Source organism: Phascolarctos cinereus, unplaced genomic scaffold (genome assembly GCF_003287225.1).
Source record: "Phascolarctos cinereus isolate Bilbo 61053 unplaced genomic scaffold, phaCin_HiC Scaffold_2;HRSCAF=192, whole genome shotgun sequence".
In the NCBI taxonomy this organism is placed as follows: Eukaryota; Metazoa; Chordata; class Mammalia; order Diprotodontia; family Phascolarctidae; genus Phascolarctos; species Phascolarctos cinereus.
In genome coordinates, this window is record NW_027555625.1 from 394,210,185 (window position 1) to 394,225,104 (window position 14,920).

The 14,920-nt window shown below is 41.2% G+C and overlaps 1 protein-coding gene across 3 annotated transcripts in view; it reads right to left on the reverse strand.

Moving 5' to 3' along the window:
* Nucleotides 1–14,920, reverse strand: part of ATP10B (ATPase phospholipid transporting 10B (putative)) — a 362,023-nt gene that overhangs the window by 73,270 nt on the left and 273,833 nt on the right. For all 3 annotated transcript variants that reach the window (XM_020992355.2, XM_078150541.1, XM_020992354.2), the window contains 2 exons: nucleotides 12,229–12,335; nucleotides 908–1,039 (listed from right to left, as the gene is read on the reverse strand). In XM_020992355.2, coding sequence (XP_020848014.1) covers nucleotides 908–1,039; nucleotides 12,229–12,335 — 239 coding nt within the window. The remainder of the gene's footprint in view (nucleotides 1–907; nucleotides 1,040–12,228; nucleotides 12,336–14,920) is intronic.

The window sequence follows — 14,920 nt, forward strand, 5'->3', positions numbered from 1 at the left end:
TAACTGTCCATTCTTCGACTTTACTTCCCTTTATGAACAACTATACTAGCTTGCTTTCCCTCACATATGACACTATGTCTCTCTTTATGTCTTTACACTGGCTGTTCCTAAGCCTAGTATTCTCCCCATATTCACGTCATCCTTTTAGTTTCCTTGCACCTCTTTATGACTCATCTCAATCCCACCTTCTGTGGAAGGCCTTCCCCAGGCCTCCAGCTACCAGCCAAGGGTGGGCCTTCCCTTCCCCACCCCTGTAGTAGTCCCTTCCTTACTGAGATTGTTTAGTATGCTGTATATAAGTATCTTGGAACTACCTAATTACTTACACGTTGTCTTCCCCATTTGAACGTGAACTCTTAGAAAGGAGAAACCTTTTTTTTTCTTTCTTTGTATCCCAATCCTTTAGCTCAGTTTCTGGTACAAGTAAGTATTTAATAAATATTTATTGACTAACTGTCCTATTGCAGTGATTGGCAGATGGTAAGTACTACAACGCTTGTTCATCGGATTTCATTCAGGGAACAATTAAGACAATAACAAAAGGCTAAGGGGAAGGATGCTGCCTACCTTTTCAATCCATAATTTCCAATAATCTCTTTAGATGTATTTGGTGCCCTTAGTAAGAAGGCAAAAATCACAATTGTTGATAGCGTAGCTTTTTTGTGAATTTAAAGTCAGAAGATCTGGATTTTATTTCAGATTCTGTTATTTACTACTTGCATGAATTTAGAACACTGTACCCAAGATTTCTCATCTGTAAAAATGAGAGGCTTGTTATATTAGGTAACTTTATGGGGCTATTCCATCTCTGCCCCTTACGATCATGTGAAACATTCCCTTTGGCCAGGGTCTGGGGGTGCAAAGAGCTTTGTAAATAGGAGTTGGTGTTTTCCTGAAGGCTCCATACCTACAGCTCCAATGAGGCACATGAGGAAGAGAATCCCCACACAGAAGAAAATGTCGATATTCATGTGACGCTCCATCTTGCTGCGCTTGTACCGTGAGCCACTGTTGTTCAGCATAGCTTTTGTTTCATGGCCTTAGAGAAACAAATGGAAACATAGGCCGTTAGTCCACTGTGGCAGAATCCCATACAGGTGTAACAGAGAGGTGAACAGGAGTGTGCTGGAATCAGCCTGAACCAGCTTAAGGGAGCCGAGTGTTTACTCCTCAGAAATGGGCAAATATTATCAATTATTTATTGTTTTGTTGATTGTCTACACTTCACAAAATGATGGAGAAAATGTTAATAGTGCAGGTTAAACTAAACGTGTATCCTGTGTATTTTTTGTTTTTTTGAGAGTCAGTTGTTAAACATTTACCAGATCACCCTTAGGTGTGACCATTTAAAGCCAAAGCTCTGCCTCTGCCCTAAGGGAGCTTTCAGTCAAATAGGGTAATCAAATGCTAGTTTAGTTCTGTCTTAAAGAGCACTAAATTTGGTTTCCTCAAAGGTGGATCTATGACAACCATAGGATGGATTTACAGGAGGAAGAAATGGAGCTGACCACTGAATGAGGGGTGGTTCTAAAGTGAGGGGTTCTAAAAAGCAGAGGTGAGGAAGGAGAATTTCCAAGCATGGGGGCAAGCCTGTGCAGAAGCATAAAGTGGGAGATGGACCATCACAGAAAACAGGAAGTAGTCTAGACTGCAGAGTGTGTGAGAAAGAATAATATGAAATAACTCTGTAAAGACAGGTGGGAGCCACTGAAGGAGGAAAAACTCAGTCAATAAGCATTCATTAATTGCCTTCTGTGTGCCAGGCCTGAGGATTGGAGATATAAAGGCAAAAAACAAACAAAAACCCCTCAAATCCTACTAAATAAAAAAAGGCAACCCAAACTAGGGAGCGTGATAGACCTACTAGCAGAACATTGCAGTAGTTCAGGCATGAGGTGATGAGAGCATGCACTGTCATGGTAACAGTGTTAGAGGAGAGAAGGGGCACAGATTAGAAATGTTACAAGGGTAGAATCAACAGAACCTGCCAGCAACTTGGCTAATGGGGGATGGTGGTGGTGGTGAAGAAGGGGGCAGGTCAAGGATGACTCCTAGGTTGTGACCCTGGTGAGTGGGAGGATTGTGGTGTTCTTGTCCACAGGACATAGGACAGGGAGGTATGAAAGGATTGGAAACATAATGAGTTCAGTTTTGGATGTGTTGATTTAAAGATGGCTACAGGACATCTAGTTCAAGATGTAGACAGTTTTCTCAAGGGGTTTAGACACAAAAGGGAGGAGAGATATAAGGTGATAAGTAATGGGGATGGGCTGATCAAGTGATGGTCTTTGAGAAAGGGGGAGGTAGGAATGAGCAGCAAACATGATGAGCGTACGCCAGTGAGGAAACCAGTTTGGTGAGAGCAGAGGGTCTATGTTCTAAAACAGGTCAGGGAAAAGATAGAGGGAGAGACAAAGCAACTAACTTGAAACAGCAAATTAGTTCTAGATAAAAAAGAAAAAGAGATGGTAGATAGACATGAGCAGTTTGGGCTTTGATTAAATGGCCTTCTGAATTTTAACTACTCTGGCATTCTCTTTGGTTGTTGGAATAGAAATGCCAGTCACATATTTCTGTGCAAAATTAAAGAAAAGCAATATGTCATATCCAGCTGTGAACAGTTTTAATGTTATTTAGCTTGTCACTTACGTAGATTTAAAATGGCAACAAAACAGTGGGAAAGGAAAAAAAAACTTCTGACTTATTAAATTAGATTCAAGTTGTTTCATTTATAATAGCAGGATACATATGAAATCTGAACAGGAAGTCTGCACTAATGGGATTGCCACCTTTCAGTATGCCAAAAAGTAGAACAAATTCTGTTGTTCCCCTCTTTCGCTGGGCAACACCACTACCCAAGACCCAGTGGAAAACATTAATACTTAAACTCTCATCTCCACACTCTTCTCTACTCCCTTCCAGGTTTGCTGGCATTCACAGTAGGCTCTCTGGGAGCTCTGCACTACAGACAAAGGCTTGTGAGAAGTGAGTGGTGGGTGGGAGGGGAGGGGTCAAGCAGAAGTGAGAACTTTAGGAGAGGAGCAACCAGAATCATCCCCACAATTCTAGGAGTGCAACTAAGTTGAAGCAGAAGGAACGGTTGCCTGTGGAGCGGCACCACCTGGAAAAAGATTCGAAGACAGGCAAAAGACAGTCTCTGCTCTCAATATAATGAGAGAGACAGCATACAAATAATTATGCACAGACACATTATATATAGGATAAATAATCAGTAGAGAGAAAGCACTGGAAATAAGACAGACTGGGAAAGACTTCCTATAGAAGGCGGGATTTAGTTGAGACTTGAAGGAAGCCAGGAAGCAAAGATGAAGAAGGAAAGCATTCTATGTATGAGGGACAGCCAGTGAAAATAACTGGAGTTAAGAAATGGAGTGTCTCATCTGAGGAATAATAGCAGGGAACATAGAATCACAAAGTACATGGTAAAGTATAAGGTGTAAGGAGACTGGAAAAGTGGGCTGGTAGGGAGAGGAAGGGCAGGTTATGAAGGTCTTTGAGATTAGGTAGGATGACATGTTCCAACAAACCTTGGCTTTAGCAAGATGGATTTAGCAACCTAAGCAAGGGCTTTTGGGAGCTTGAACTAGGGTTGTGGCAGTGTAAATAGAATGGAAGGGATGGTATTAGCAGAGTAGAAGTCATATGGCCTTAGTAATAATTCTTATATTTGTAGAGGGCTTCATATGTTTTGAAGTACTTTCACATTTGTTATTGCTTTTGATTCTCACAAGCAAAGTAGAGGGCCTTTGGGAGCTTCATCAGGTATTAGTGCTACAGAGAAGCAGAAGAGAGTGGCTCGATAATTTTCTTGGTCTGAGGCAACCTGGCTGACAAAGATGGCCAGAGAACAGGCATAGACTTAAGGAGGCCAGGCGAAAGCCTCAGAGATATCGTCTTCAGAATATATACAGTTTCTGTGACTTTACTCACAACTCACATCACTCTTCTGCCTGGAATGCCCTCTCTTGCTCTCTCTTTAAATCTTAGGCATTCTGTAAGACTCCACTCTAGTTCCACTTCTTCCATGAATTTTTTTCTACTCAAATCCTTGACTCTGCCACTAATTAGCTAAGTGATGTTGGGCAAATCTTTTAACTTCTCTCTTTATCTGCTGGCCTAAGTGATCTCTAAGGGCCCCTTTTGGCTCTAAATCTATAATCCTATGATCTTCGAACATCTCAGTTTCCTTCTCTGTAAAATGAAGCATATGGAGCAACTATCATCTATGGTCTCTTCACAACCTGACTTTCTGAGTCTATGAGCTCACCTCAGCTCTCAATGTGTTTTCACTCCTGAATTCCTATAGCATTTATTGTTTAGAATCTTCATTTGGGCACACCATTATGACTTAAGAAATGTTATTTTGAATGATTACTTGACTTTTGACATGTATGTATGTGTTTAGCTATTCCAACTAGCTTGGAAACTGAAGGGCCTGGGCTATATCTTAATCAAAGATAATGGAGATCATATCACACACGTGACGTTCTCCTCACTAGAAGAGAGAAAATGCATGCAAATGTCACTTGGAAAGATTCTGGCCCCCTCTTGCAGCATCATGTCTGGGCCATGAACCTCATATGTAGAAATGAGTTAATTTTCACGTAGGATAATATTTGCTGAATATCAACGGGAGTGAGTGAGGAGCTCTCTATGATGTGCCCAAACAAGCTTGGTGTCGTTGTCCCTTGTGAAAGTATGAAAGTACTAAATGAAACACTTTAGCTGGGAAGGGGAGCAGAGAATGATAGTAAAGGAAAGCAGCTTCCTGGGTGGCGAGAATCAGGAGACTGCTGCCTGAACTGCAGAATCTCACACTTACAAGGGACCTCAGAAGTCACCTAATCCAGCCCATACCTGATTAAGATTCCATAGCATATCCCAATAAGTGGCTATTACATGAAGGTTTCTGTGGATAAAAAGATGAAATAAGACCTCCCTGTGAGGACCTTATTATCTAGTAGTAAGAAAATATATGTAAATAAGTGAAATTCATATTAGAATGGAGTCAAAGGGAAATCCAAACAAAATATTATGAAGAATTTGAAGGAGAGATCAAATAGGAAGGTTTCATGGAAGAAGTGACACCATAATTGGGCCTTGAAGGATCTGAAAGACTTCAGCAAAAGATATGGGAGATAAGGAGGAATCCATTTCCAGCCTAGAAAGTGTCACAAGCAAAGGGATGGAGAAGGATGAGATTAAAAGGCATGGAGATTGGCCTATGTTGGCTAGGATGGAGATTATGAGAAACTGAGTAGTGTGAGATGGGGCTGGAAAGCTAGGATAGAGACAGTGATGAACTGGAGACACACTCCCTTTGGAGGGAGACCATTTTGTGTTTGGATGGCACTAATTATTAGGAAGTTTTTCCTTAGTTTGAGCCTCAATATGTTTCTCTGTTTGCTTCTATTAGTCTTCATTGGAATACTATTCACCATGCCTTCCTCACATGAATCTCTCTTCCTGCTTCACCACAGTCCCCATCCCTTTAGTGATACCTTTCCAGAGCCATATTCCAGCTATGGAACATGCACCAGGTTTGAGTGATACCTATAATGTTCAATTTACCTCCTCACATTAGAGAAGGGATTCTCAACCTGGGGCCTGTGAATTTTGAAAAAGTTTTACTTTTTGACTACTGTATTTAATATAATTAGCTCCATTTCTAATTCTATGTACTTTATTTTTTGTATTTTAAAAAATATCATGAGAAGGGGTTTACGGGCTTCATCAGACTGCCAAAGGCATTCATCAACACACAAAAAATTAAGAATTATTACATTAGGGGATGCTCTAGTAGTCCATGTTTGTTATTTTTACTTTGTGCATTTGAGTATAAACAAGCCAGCAAGTCCATTGCTGGCCGCTTTCTTGAATTTTGCCTTTTGTGAATTTTGGGGTATTGCTAAAGTTATTTTTATTCCTACTTTTTATTATCTCCCTATCATACGCCACACAGTTTTCTCCCTCTCTCTCCTTTTTTTAGTTTAAAGTATTTAAAAAAATCATCTCGGTAAGACTCTAGGTAAATATATTTTTATCACTCATTAATGCATCATCCCTGGATAAGTCTGTCATTTCTATGGTCCATGGTCCAGGAATTACATTCTTGGACACCATTTTTTTTTTTGTTCAGAGAGCTTACATTTTAATGGGAGAGACATCTTGTACATAAATATATACAGAACATATACGAAATAAATACACGATCATTTTTGAGAATAGGGTACCTATACCTGGGGCATGGTGAGGGTGAGTAAAGGCTTCATGTGGAAGATGACTCATTCAGACTCTTGAAGGAAGCCAAGGATTTCAAAAGATGAAGGTGAGGTAGGAGTTCATTTCAGGTAGGACTGACAGTTGAATACCTTCTTTTTCATCAGCTGTCTGTTTTCTAAACTTTCTTTCCCACTTCTTAAGCCCTTGCCTTGGCTCAGCAGCCGTAATAAAATACTTTTTGTGCCCCTATAGTTTTCAGTTTCTTAGCTAAGACTTTATAATCCTGAATGATGCTTCCTATGTTTCTACTAGCATATATTTATAATTTATGCCTATGTGAATCACCAAAAATGGGTAATAGTCATCAGATTTGATAGATCTTGGGAAGTTCTATGTCACATCAGGAATACATTTGTCACGAGGTTCCTTTTCCTTCCAATTCTGTATTTCAACTTCCCCATTCTTTTCTCCTCTGCTCCAACCTTGGAGTATGAGATTGTCTTTGCCAAGGTGCTCTCTGTGTATGCCCTTGATCTCATCTCCCATCTGCTCTGGCAGCTTGACCCTTCAATTATCCTATTATCTTTCTAATAGTCAGTCTTCCTTTATCCACTGAAGCCTTTCCTGGTACCTAAATACATGGCCAGATTTCCCCCATCCCTAAAAAAAATCTTTCAGGGCAGGTAGGTGGTGTAGTGGATAGAGTGCCATGCCTGGATTCAGGAAGACTGATCTTCATGAGTTCAAATCCAGTTTCAGATACTTACTAGCTGTGTGACCCTGGGCAAGTCACTTAACTCTTTGCCTCAGTTTCTTCATCTGTAAAATGAGCTGGAGAAGGAAATGGCAAACCACTGTAGCATTTTTGCCAAGAAAACCCCAAATGAGGTCATGAAGAGTTGGATATGACTGAAACAACTGAACAACAACAAAACTTTCCCTTGACCATGCCATCCCCTCAAGCTATTGTCCTTTATCACCTACCTTTCACTTCCAAAATGTTTTCTACTTCTGTTACCTCTAGTCTTTCATATTTCTTAACCTTTTGTAATCTGGCTTCTGACTCAGCATCGGACTGAGATTTCTTTGATTTGAGATTTGAGATTACCAGTAATCTCTTAATTGATAAATCAAATGGTTTTTTCTTAATTCTCATCCTTTTGGATATCTTTGCAGCTTTTGATACTGCGGACTCCCAGCTTCCTTCTGGATACTTGCTCCTCCCTTGGTTTTGGTGACATTTTCCTCTTGGTTCTTCCATCTCTCTGGTCACTCCTTCTTAGTCTCCTTTGCTGCATTGTTAGCCATTTTCATGTGGGTAAATCCCAGGGCTCTGGGCCCTCTCCTTTCTTGGTCATCTAGTCAACTTCACGGGTTTAAGTCATCACCTATGTAGATGACCTCTGCATCTCCATACCCAGCCCTTTTCTCTCTTTTGAGATCTGATCCTGCGTCACCAACTGTCTGGTAGACTTGTCATTCTCTGTGTCTCAAAGACATCACAAACTCTCCCTGTCCAAAAACATGCTTGTGATCATTTATACCAAAAGCCCTAATTTCCATATTTATGTCAAGGGTGCCCCATCCTTCCAGTCACCCAGGTTTGCCACCTTGGTGTTATCATTAACTTTAGATTCTCCCTCACTCCACATATTCATTCAGTTGCCAAGACCTGTTGATGCTGTCTCTACAAGATCTTTCATATCTGCCTTCTTCTCTCCACTCATGCAGCCACCACATGTTCAGACCCTTATTACTTTTCCCATGGATTATTACAATAGACTCCTAATTTGTCTCCTTGTTTCTTGTCTCTTTCTTCTACATTCCATCACAACTGTCCTCTACATAATTGTCAATGTGATAATCCTAAAGTGTAGGTCTGCCCATGTTACTCCACTGCTCAAGAAGTTCCATTGGCTCCCTATTGCCTCCAGCATAAAATATAAATGCCTCTGTTTGAAATGGAAAGTCCTGGTTCTTATATGTCCAGGCTCTTCATACACACAGACACACACAGACACACAGACACACACACACACACACACACACACACACACACACACACACACTACATTGCAGTCAGAATGGCCTACTGTCTAGTCCCTCTAAGTGGTTATTTCTAATCCCATCTCTGACTTTGCACTGGCTATCTCTCATGCCCAGAATACTTTCCTACCTCTTGAAATCTCTAGCTTCCTTGAAGATACATTTCAAGTCTTCCTATACTAGACTTTTCTTGGTTGTTCTGGATGTTGGTCCATTCCACCCCTGATTCCCCCAAAGAAGAATTATTATGTATTATTTACTTATCTGTGTTTTTGTTGTTTCTCCCCAGTAGAATGTAAACTCTTTTAGGTCAGGGATTATTTAATTCTTGTGCGTATCCCTACCCTGTGGCCCATAACAGGCACTTAAATATTTACAAAATTATTAAATTGATACATGTCTGAAGGTGACAGTAGACCTTTCTGTTGATCAGCCGAGACAAATCTGGGTTAGAGAAGCTCTTAAACTGAAAGTCACCGAAATATCTGTCAACCATGCAACCCATGCAAAACCAAACCGAACCAAACCAGCCAGCCCCCTTTCAGTGATGAGCACAGGGTTGTCACTTGACATAGGCCTTTTTATTGGGACTTGCATTTGGTAGAGGATATACAATGGCACAGGGATTCCCAGAAGTATGGTAAGTGGGAAGGGAATACGTATTTATAAAGCACTTACTATGTGCGGGAGCACTGTGCGAAGTGCTTTTTAACAAAGATTATCTAGTGTGAACCTTACAACAACCCTGCAAGGTATGTACTGTCATGATCTCCATTTTATAGTGGCGGAAACTGAGGCAAATAGAGGTTAGGTAACTTGCTAGTAACTAGCTGAGGCTGGATTTGATCTCAGGTCCTCCTGACTCCAAGCCCACAGCACTATCCACTGTGCCACCTAGCTGCCTGTGCCAACTGAACCCATGTTCTGGGAAACATGGAATTTGGAGACATAAAATGAGGTCTTACAAAGACACGTCCTGCCGTGGGGCGAGACGGCGTATTTGGTTTGCTTTGGGGCCTGAGTAATCAAGGTGATGCAGAAATCAATGACGGCAGCCCTGGCAGTAGGTTATTTAATCAGCAGTCAAAGCTTTTTGGCCGGCACTCACAGGAGGGATCATTTAAAGACAGAAGTAGACCCAGCATGGATGTTTTCTCCATCACGAAGCCTTCTTGGATCTACCCTCTGGCCCAACCACCGGTGATCTTTCCTCCCTCTGAAGGCCCTCTTGGCAGCATGCTGTAGGTCTCTTGTGGCCACATCACACCCTTTCTCATACGGTAGTTTTGTGTGTGTGTGTGTTTAATGTAATCCGCATAGCATCTTCCCTTGCATATATGCAATAAACTATTGAATTTATTGAATTATTGAAAAAGATTATTGACTCAACACTGAGTGAATGAACTGATGGTTCGAGATACAAAAGTGAGATGAAAACGAGTTTAGGTTTCCAAAGAGATCCCCTGAGAGAAGCCAAATGGGGAGAGAAAAAATAATTGAGTAGTTGAGAGCAGGACAGAGAAGCAGTCAGGCTTAGAAGTTAGGCATCCTGGGTTCTAGTCCTGTCCAGGCTAGAATGACTCCCTGGATGTGAAATCTTGAGCAGGTCACTTCTCTGTGAGCCTCAGTTTCCTTACCATAAACTAATGGGATCGGAGCCAGAGCGGGGGGATGATAGAAAGATCTCGAGTCAGATCTGGGTTCTGAGTGGAATCCAGAGGATCTGAGTTCAGATTTCACCTCTGACAAATCCCTCCTCTGTGACCTTGGGCTTAACCTCCCTGGGCTTTATTTCCATTATGTGTAAGAAGGAACTAAACAAGAATAGACTTTGGGGTCCCTTACAGTGCTAGGTCTATGATCTTTTGATTAGCAGACCCCTAAGATCTTCTCTAGCTGTAAATTTCTAAGGAAAAGAAACACTCTGAAAAAGCTAAAAGCGCTATGGAAGCAATGCTACATGGTGGCAAGAACGGTGGATTTGGAATTGGAATGACTCCCAACTTGGCCAAAACATGCAAGCTTATAGGTCCCACAAAGGCAGGGACTGTCTTTTGCCTCTTTTTTTTGGGGGGGAGAGGGTCAAATTTAACCTCTAATTCTTTTTTTTTTAATTTAAATTTCTTTTCAACATTCACTTTTATAAGATTTTGAGTTAAAATTTTTTTTCTCCTTCCCTCCTCTCCCCAAGAAGGCATTTTTGCCTCTTTTTGTATCCCCAACATTTAACAAAGGGCCTGACACAAAATAAGAGTTTAATAAATGTTCAATTACTGACTGGGTGACCTGGTAAATCTCTTTTCAACTCAGTTTTCTCATCTGATTTAAGGTCACAGATTTAGAGCAAGAAGGAACTTCAGAGGTCATGTAATCCAACCTCCTCCTTTTACAGATTAGCAAATTGAGGGTAAGAGATATGAACTGATTTGCCATGTTATCTACTCAGTAAATGGTAGAATAAGGATTCAAGGCCTCATCTAGCACTCCTTCCATGGTACTGCATGTCTCTGTCAAATATCAGTGCTGTCTCACATGGTTGTGAGAAAAGCACTTTCTAAGTTTTAAAGTGCTGTGAAAATTTGAGTTGGATGAGTGTGGAATAGTGGATAGAGAACTGCCTTGGAATTAGGAAGACCTGGGCTCAAGGCCCATCACAGATACATCTTGGCTAGGTGACCCAAGCAGGTCATTCAACTTCTCAGGTAAGTTGCAGAGAAGGTGCTGAACTGCATTGGGGGAGAGTTTCCTTGTCTGTTATATTAGCAAAATTACAAATTCACTTTCTAGTTTGATTAATTTTATACAAAAGGATTATGATAGTGATTAAAACTTCAAAAATAAGTGGGTTATTTTTTAGGCAATTGGGGTTAAGTGACTTGCCCAGGGTCACACAGCTAGTAAGTGTCAAGTATTTGGTCTGAGGAGGGATTTGAACTCAGGTCCTCCTAACTTCAGGCCTGGTGCTCTATCCACTGTGCCACGTAGCTGTTCCAAAAATAAGTTTTAATAATTGTGAAAATTCCACTCCTTTGTGGAAACTGGCTTCTAGCCGTTCTTCCCTGAAGAAAATTACCTAGAAAATTTACCCTTCGAAAATTACCTAGAAAACTTGGTCACACTCCCAGCAGTTCAGCTATATATTTTTTCCCCCTACAACTACAGAATTATTTTGTTTCTGGATAGGATGGGATAGCCTGCACAAAGCAGGCTGGTCTCATTCCAGGTACCCAGCAAGATTTCTGGGCACCAAGACTCCTTTCTCACCGAAGAGACGAAAGGAGGACCTTATTCCACAAAGCACTGGGCAGGTGTCTGATGGTCCTCTAGGGTAATCTCACCCCGGCCTTGAAAACACATGTGCAAAAATGAGAGAAAAAGCCCTATCAACGGAGTTGGCTTCAGAGAGTTGTGTCCTTTACCACTAGCGATATCTTTATCCCAATATACCTTGCATTGGCCAGAACTTTTCACAGCAGGCAACTGTGACTGTCTCTCATTCTTGGATCCACATGCATAGTGGGGAACCTGTGGATTCATAGCAGGGCTGGGCCTATGGAGTCAGGAAGTGAAACGGGCAGAATTTCCATGGCTCCAGGCCTCAGTTTGCCCACCTAAGAAATGGAAATAGCTAATAACAGCTAGCATTTATCAAGTGGCAACTATATGCTAGGCACTGTGCTAGGTACTTTACAAATATTACCTTATTTGATCCTCACGACAATTGTGGGAGGTAGGTGCTATTATTACCCCCATTTTACAGTTGAGGAAATGGAGGCAAACAGAGGCTAAATGACCTGCTAAGAGTCACATAGCAAGTAAGCCTCTGAGGCTGGATTTGAACTCATGTCTTCCTGACTCCAAGCCCAGCACTCCAGGAATCACTTCCCAGATTGACAAGGACTCAAGAAGGGGGCAGAAAAGCATATGAAGTGAAAAGACCTGCATAGATGACAATGCCGACCACCACCTCCGTGTTCCTGATGGTGCACCCACGGAGCAGAAGACTGTCACGGTTAAATCCAGTCCTGGTCTGGTCTGGATGCTCCCTAGAAGAAGGAAAGAAAATGTTCACAACAGTTCTAGGATTATCTCTAGGCTTAGGACCGTAAAACTGGTGGGGTGAGAGAGGTCTCTCTCTAAGTATAGGGCAGGACAGGACAACTCAATCAGCTGCAAGCCAAGTTCTCATCCCTCCTGCCTATCTTTATTTCTTGTTTCTCTATTTATTACTTCTGGACTCATGAGGGTAGGATTAGAAATTAGAACCTGATTACCCAGGGGGGAAACCTCCACTAATTAATTTCAGTTCACTTATTAAGCATCTATTGTGTATAGAATACTATTTCGGGCACTAGAGGGATGAAATTTAAATGACATGATTCCTACCTTCGTGTATCTTACATCTGAGTAGGGTCACATGACATTAACATATAATACAAAATAACCTTAATACAAAAGAATACAAAGATGGGTACATGAAAGGTACAAGCAAAGTGCTATGTGAGGTGGGAGGGTCATAAAAATGGAGAGCTCAGGAAGTCGGGAGGAGTTGGCAACTAAGCTGGGATTTAAAGGATAGACCTTTAATAGGTAGTGGGGCAAAAGGCTGTTTCAAGTATAGGGGGAGTACTGTGCCATCAGTCTGGACATATCTTCAACACATAAGAAATGTATTGTAGCAGAGTATGATTTTCCTCATTTTACAGACGAAGAGACTGAGGTTCTGAGAGGTTGTAAATAGTACTTCAGTATTCTAGTACTTCAAAGGACACGAGATCTTGCCAATGTGGGTATACTCTTAATTATTGTTATTTGCAAACCAATTGTATCTTTTCATCCTATGTGATTTTTATCCATGTTCTCCCATAGATCTTCCATGGAAGATTCATTCAACATTTAGGAGCCTTTTCTCAAGGACTAGGTCTCTCTGATAACAATGAAAATAGTTAATGTTTATATAATGTCTTAAAGCTTTCAAAGCACTATATATAGTATGTATATTCATATATATCTACGTATTTACATATACGTGCATATACACACATGCACATATAAATGTAAAATCTCATTTTAATTTCACCACAAACTTACGTATTAAGTGTTATTATCATCCCTATTTGCTAGGTGAGGAAACTGAGCCTGAGAGAGGTTAAATGATTTGCCCATGTTTATATAGTTTCTAAGTGAGAGAGGAGTTGAACTCGAGTCTTACTGACTACGAGTCTACCACTCTATCTTCCATGCCACATACCATGCTAAGCTACCCCTCTGTTATCCTCTACTTTGAACACATGCATGATTCACTTCTTTCCTGTTCATACATTTCCTTAATGAAATCCAGTATACTGTTTCTTGCATAATGGAAATACACGTTAGTCTACTTGTACCCAATATGCCACTCTCTATTGCCCTTTTGGTCACATTTATTTTATAGTTTGCCATAATCTGAATTCATCATCTCATCTGACTGTCAAAATAATCCTGTGACACTCGTAAATCTGGAAGAACTACCCCAGTTTTAGGGATGACAGACTGGAGGCTTAGTGCCTTGTGCCTCTGTCTCCTTTTCCCAATTCACACACTCACTACCCTGCTTCAGGCCCTCATCACCTTTTGCCAGTACTATTATTTGTTGTTGTCATTTTTCAGTCTTGTTCGAGTCTTTTTGACCCCATTTGGGGTTTTCTTGGCAAAGACACTGGAGCGGTTTACCATTTCCTTCTCCAGATCATTTTACAGATGAGGAAACTGAGGCAAGGAGGGTTAAGTGACTCGCCCAGGGTCACGCAGCTAGTGCCTGAGGCAGGATTTGAACTCAGGTCTTCTTGACTCCAGGCCTGGCATGCTATCCACTGTACCACCTAGCTATTCTAGTATGGTTAAAATTGCCTCTTAATTGGTCTCTTGCTTCTTCTTTCTCTTTGCCCAGTCCATACTCAATAGAGTTGCCATAATGATATTCCCAAAGCACAGTTGTGATCACGTCATTCCTTTATTCAATACACCCCAGTGCTCCCTATTTACCTCCAAGAGCAAATACAGACTCCTGTTTGGCCTTCAGTACTCTTCAAACCTGGTTCCAATTGACCTTTCCAGGCTTATGACACATTACGCCTTTTAACATATTCTTTGGTTCCACCAAAAGGACCTTCTTGCTGCCCCTTACACTCAACGCTCCATGTTTTGTCCCTGTGTCTTTCTCAGGCTGACCCTCAGGGCCGGATCTGCTCCCTCCTCACCTTTGCCTCTGAGACGCCAAGCCTGCTTTGACCTCCATCTTGAATATCACCTTTTATAGCTGCCTAGCAGTGCCTGGCACATAATAGGTGCTTAATACGTGTTTATTGATTGGCTGATTGATCGATTTCAAGACGTATCCTTGGGCCCACCCTAAGCTCTATCTATATTCACGAAGGCAAGGCCTTTCCTGATCCCCTTCCCAGATGCTAGTGCTTCCCCTGCAGCCTGGTGAACTTGAATTTACTTTTGATATATTTACATGCGTAAGTAATATATAAACATAAATGCTTATATGTATATGTTTAGATGCGTATGCGTTGAGTCTCCTATAGAGCTCCTTGAGGTTAGGGACTGTTTTATTTTTATCTTTGTAATACCAGTACCTTGAAAA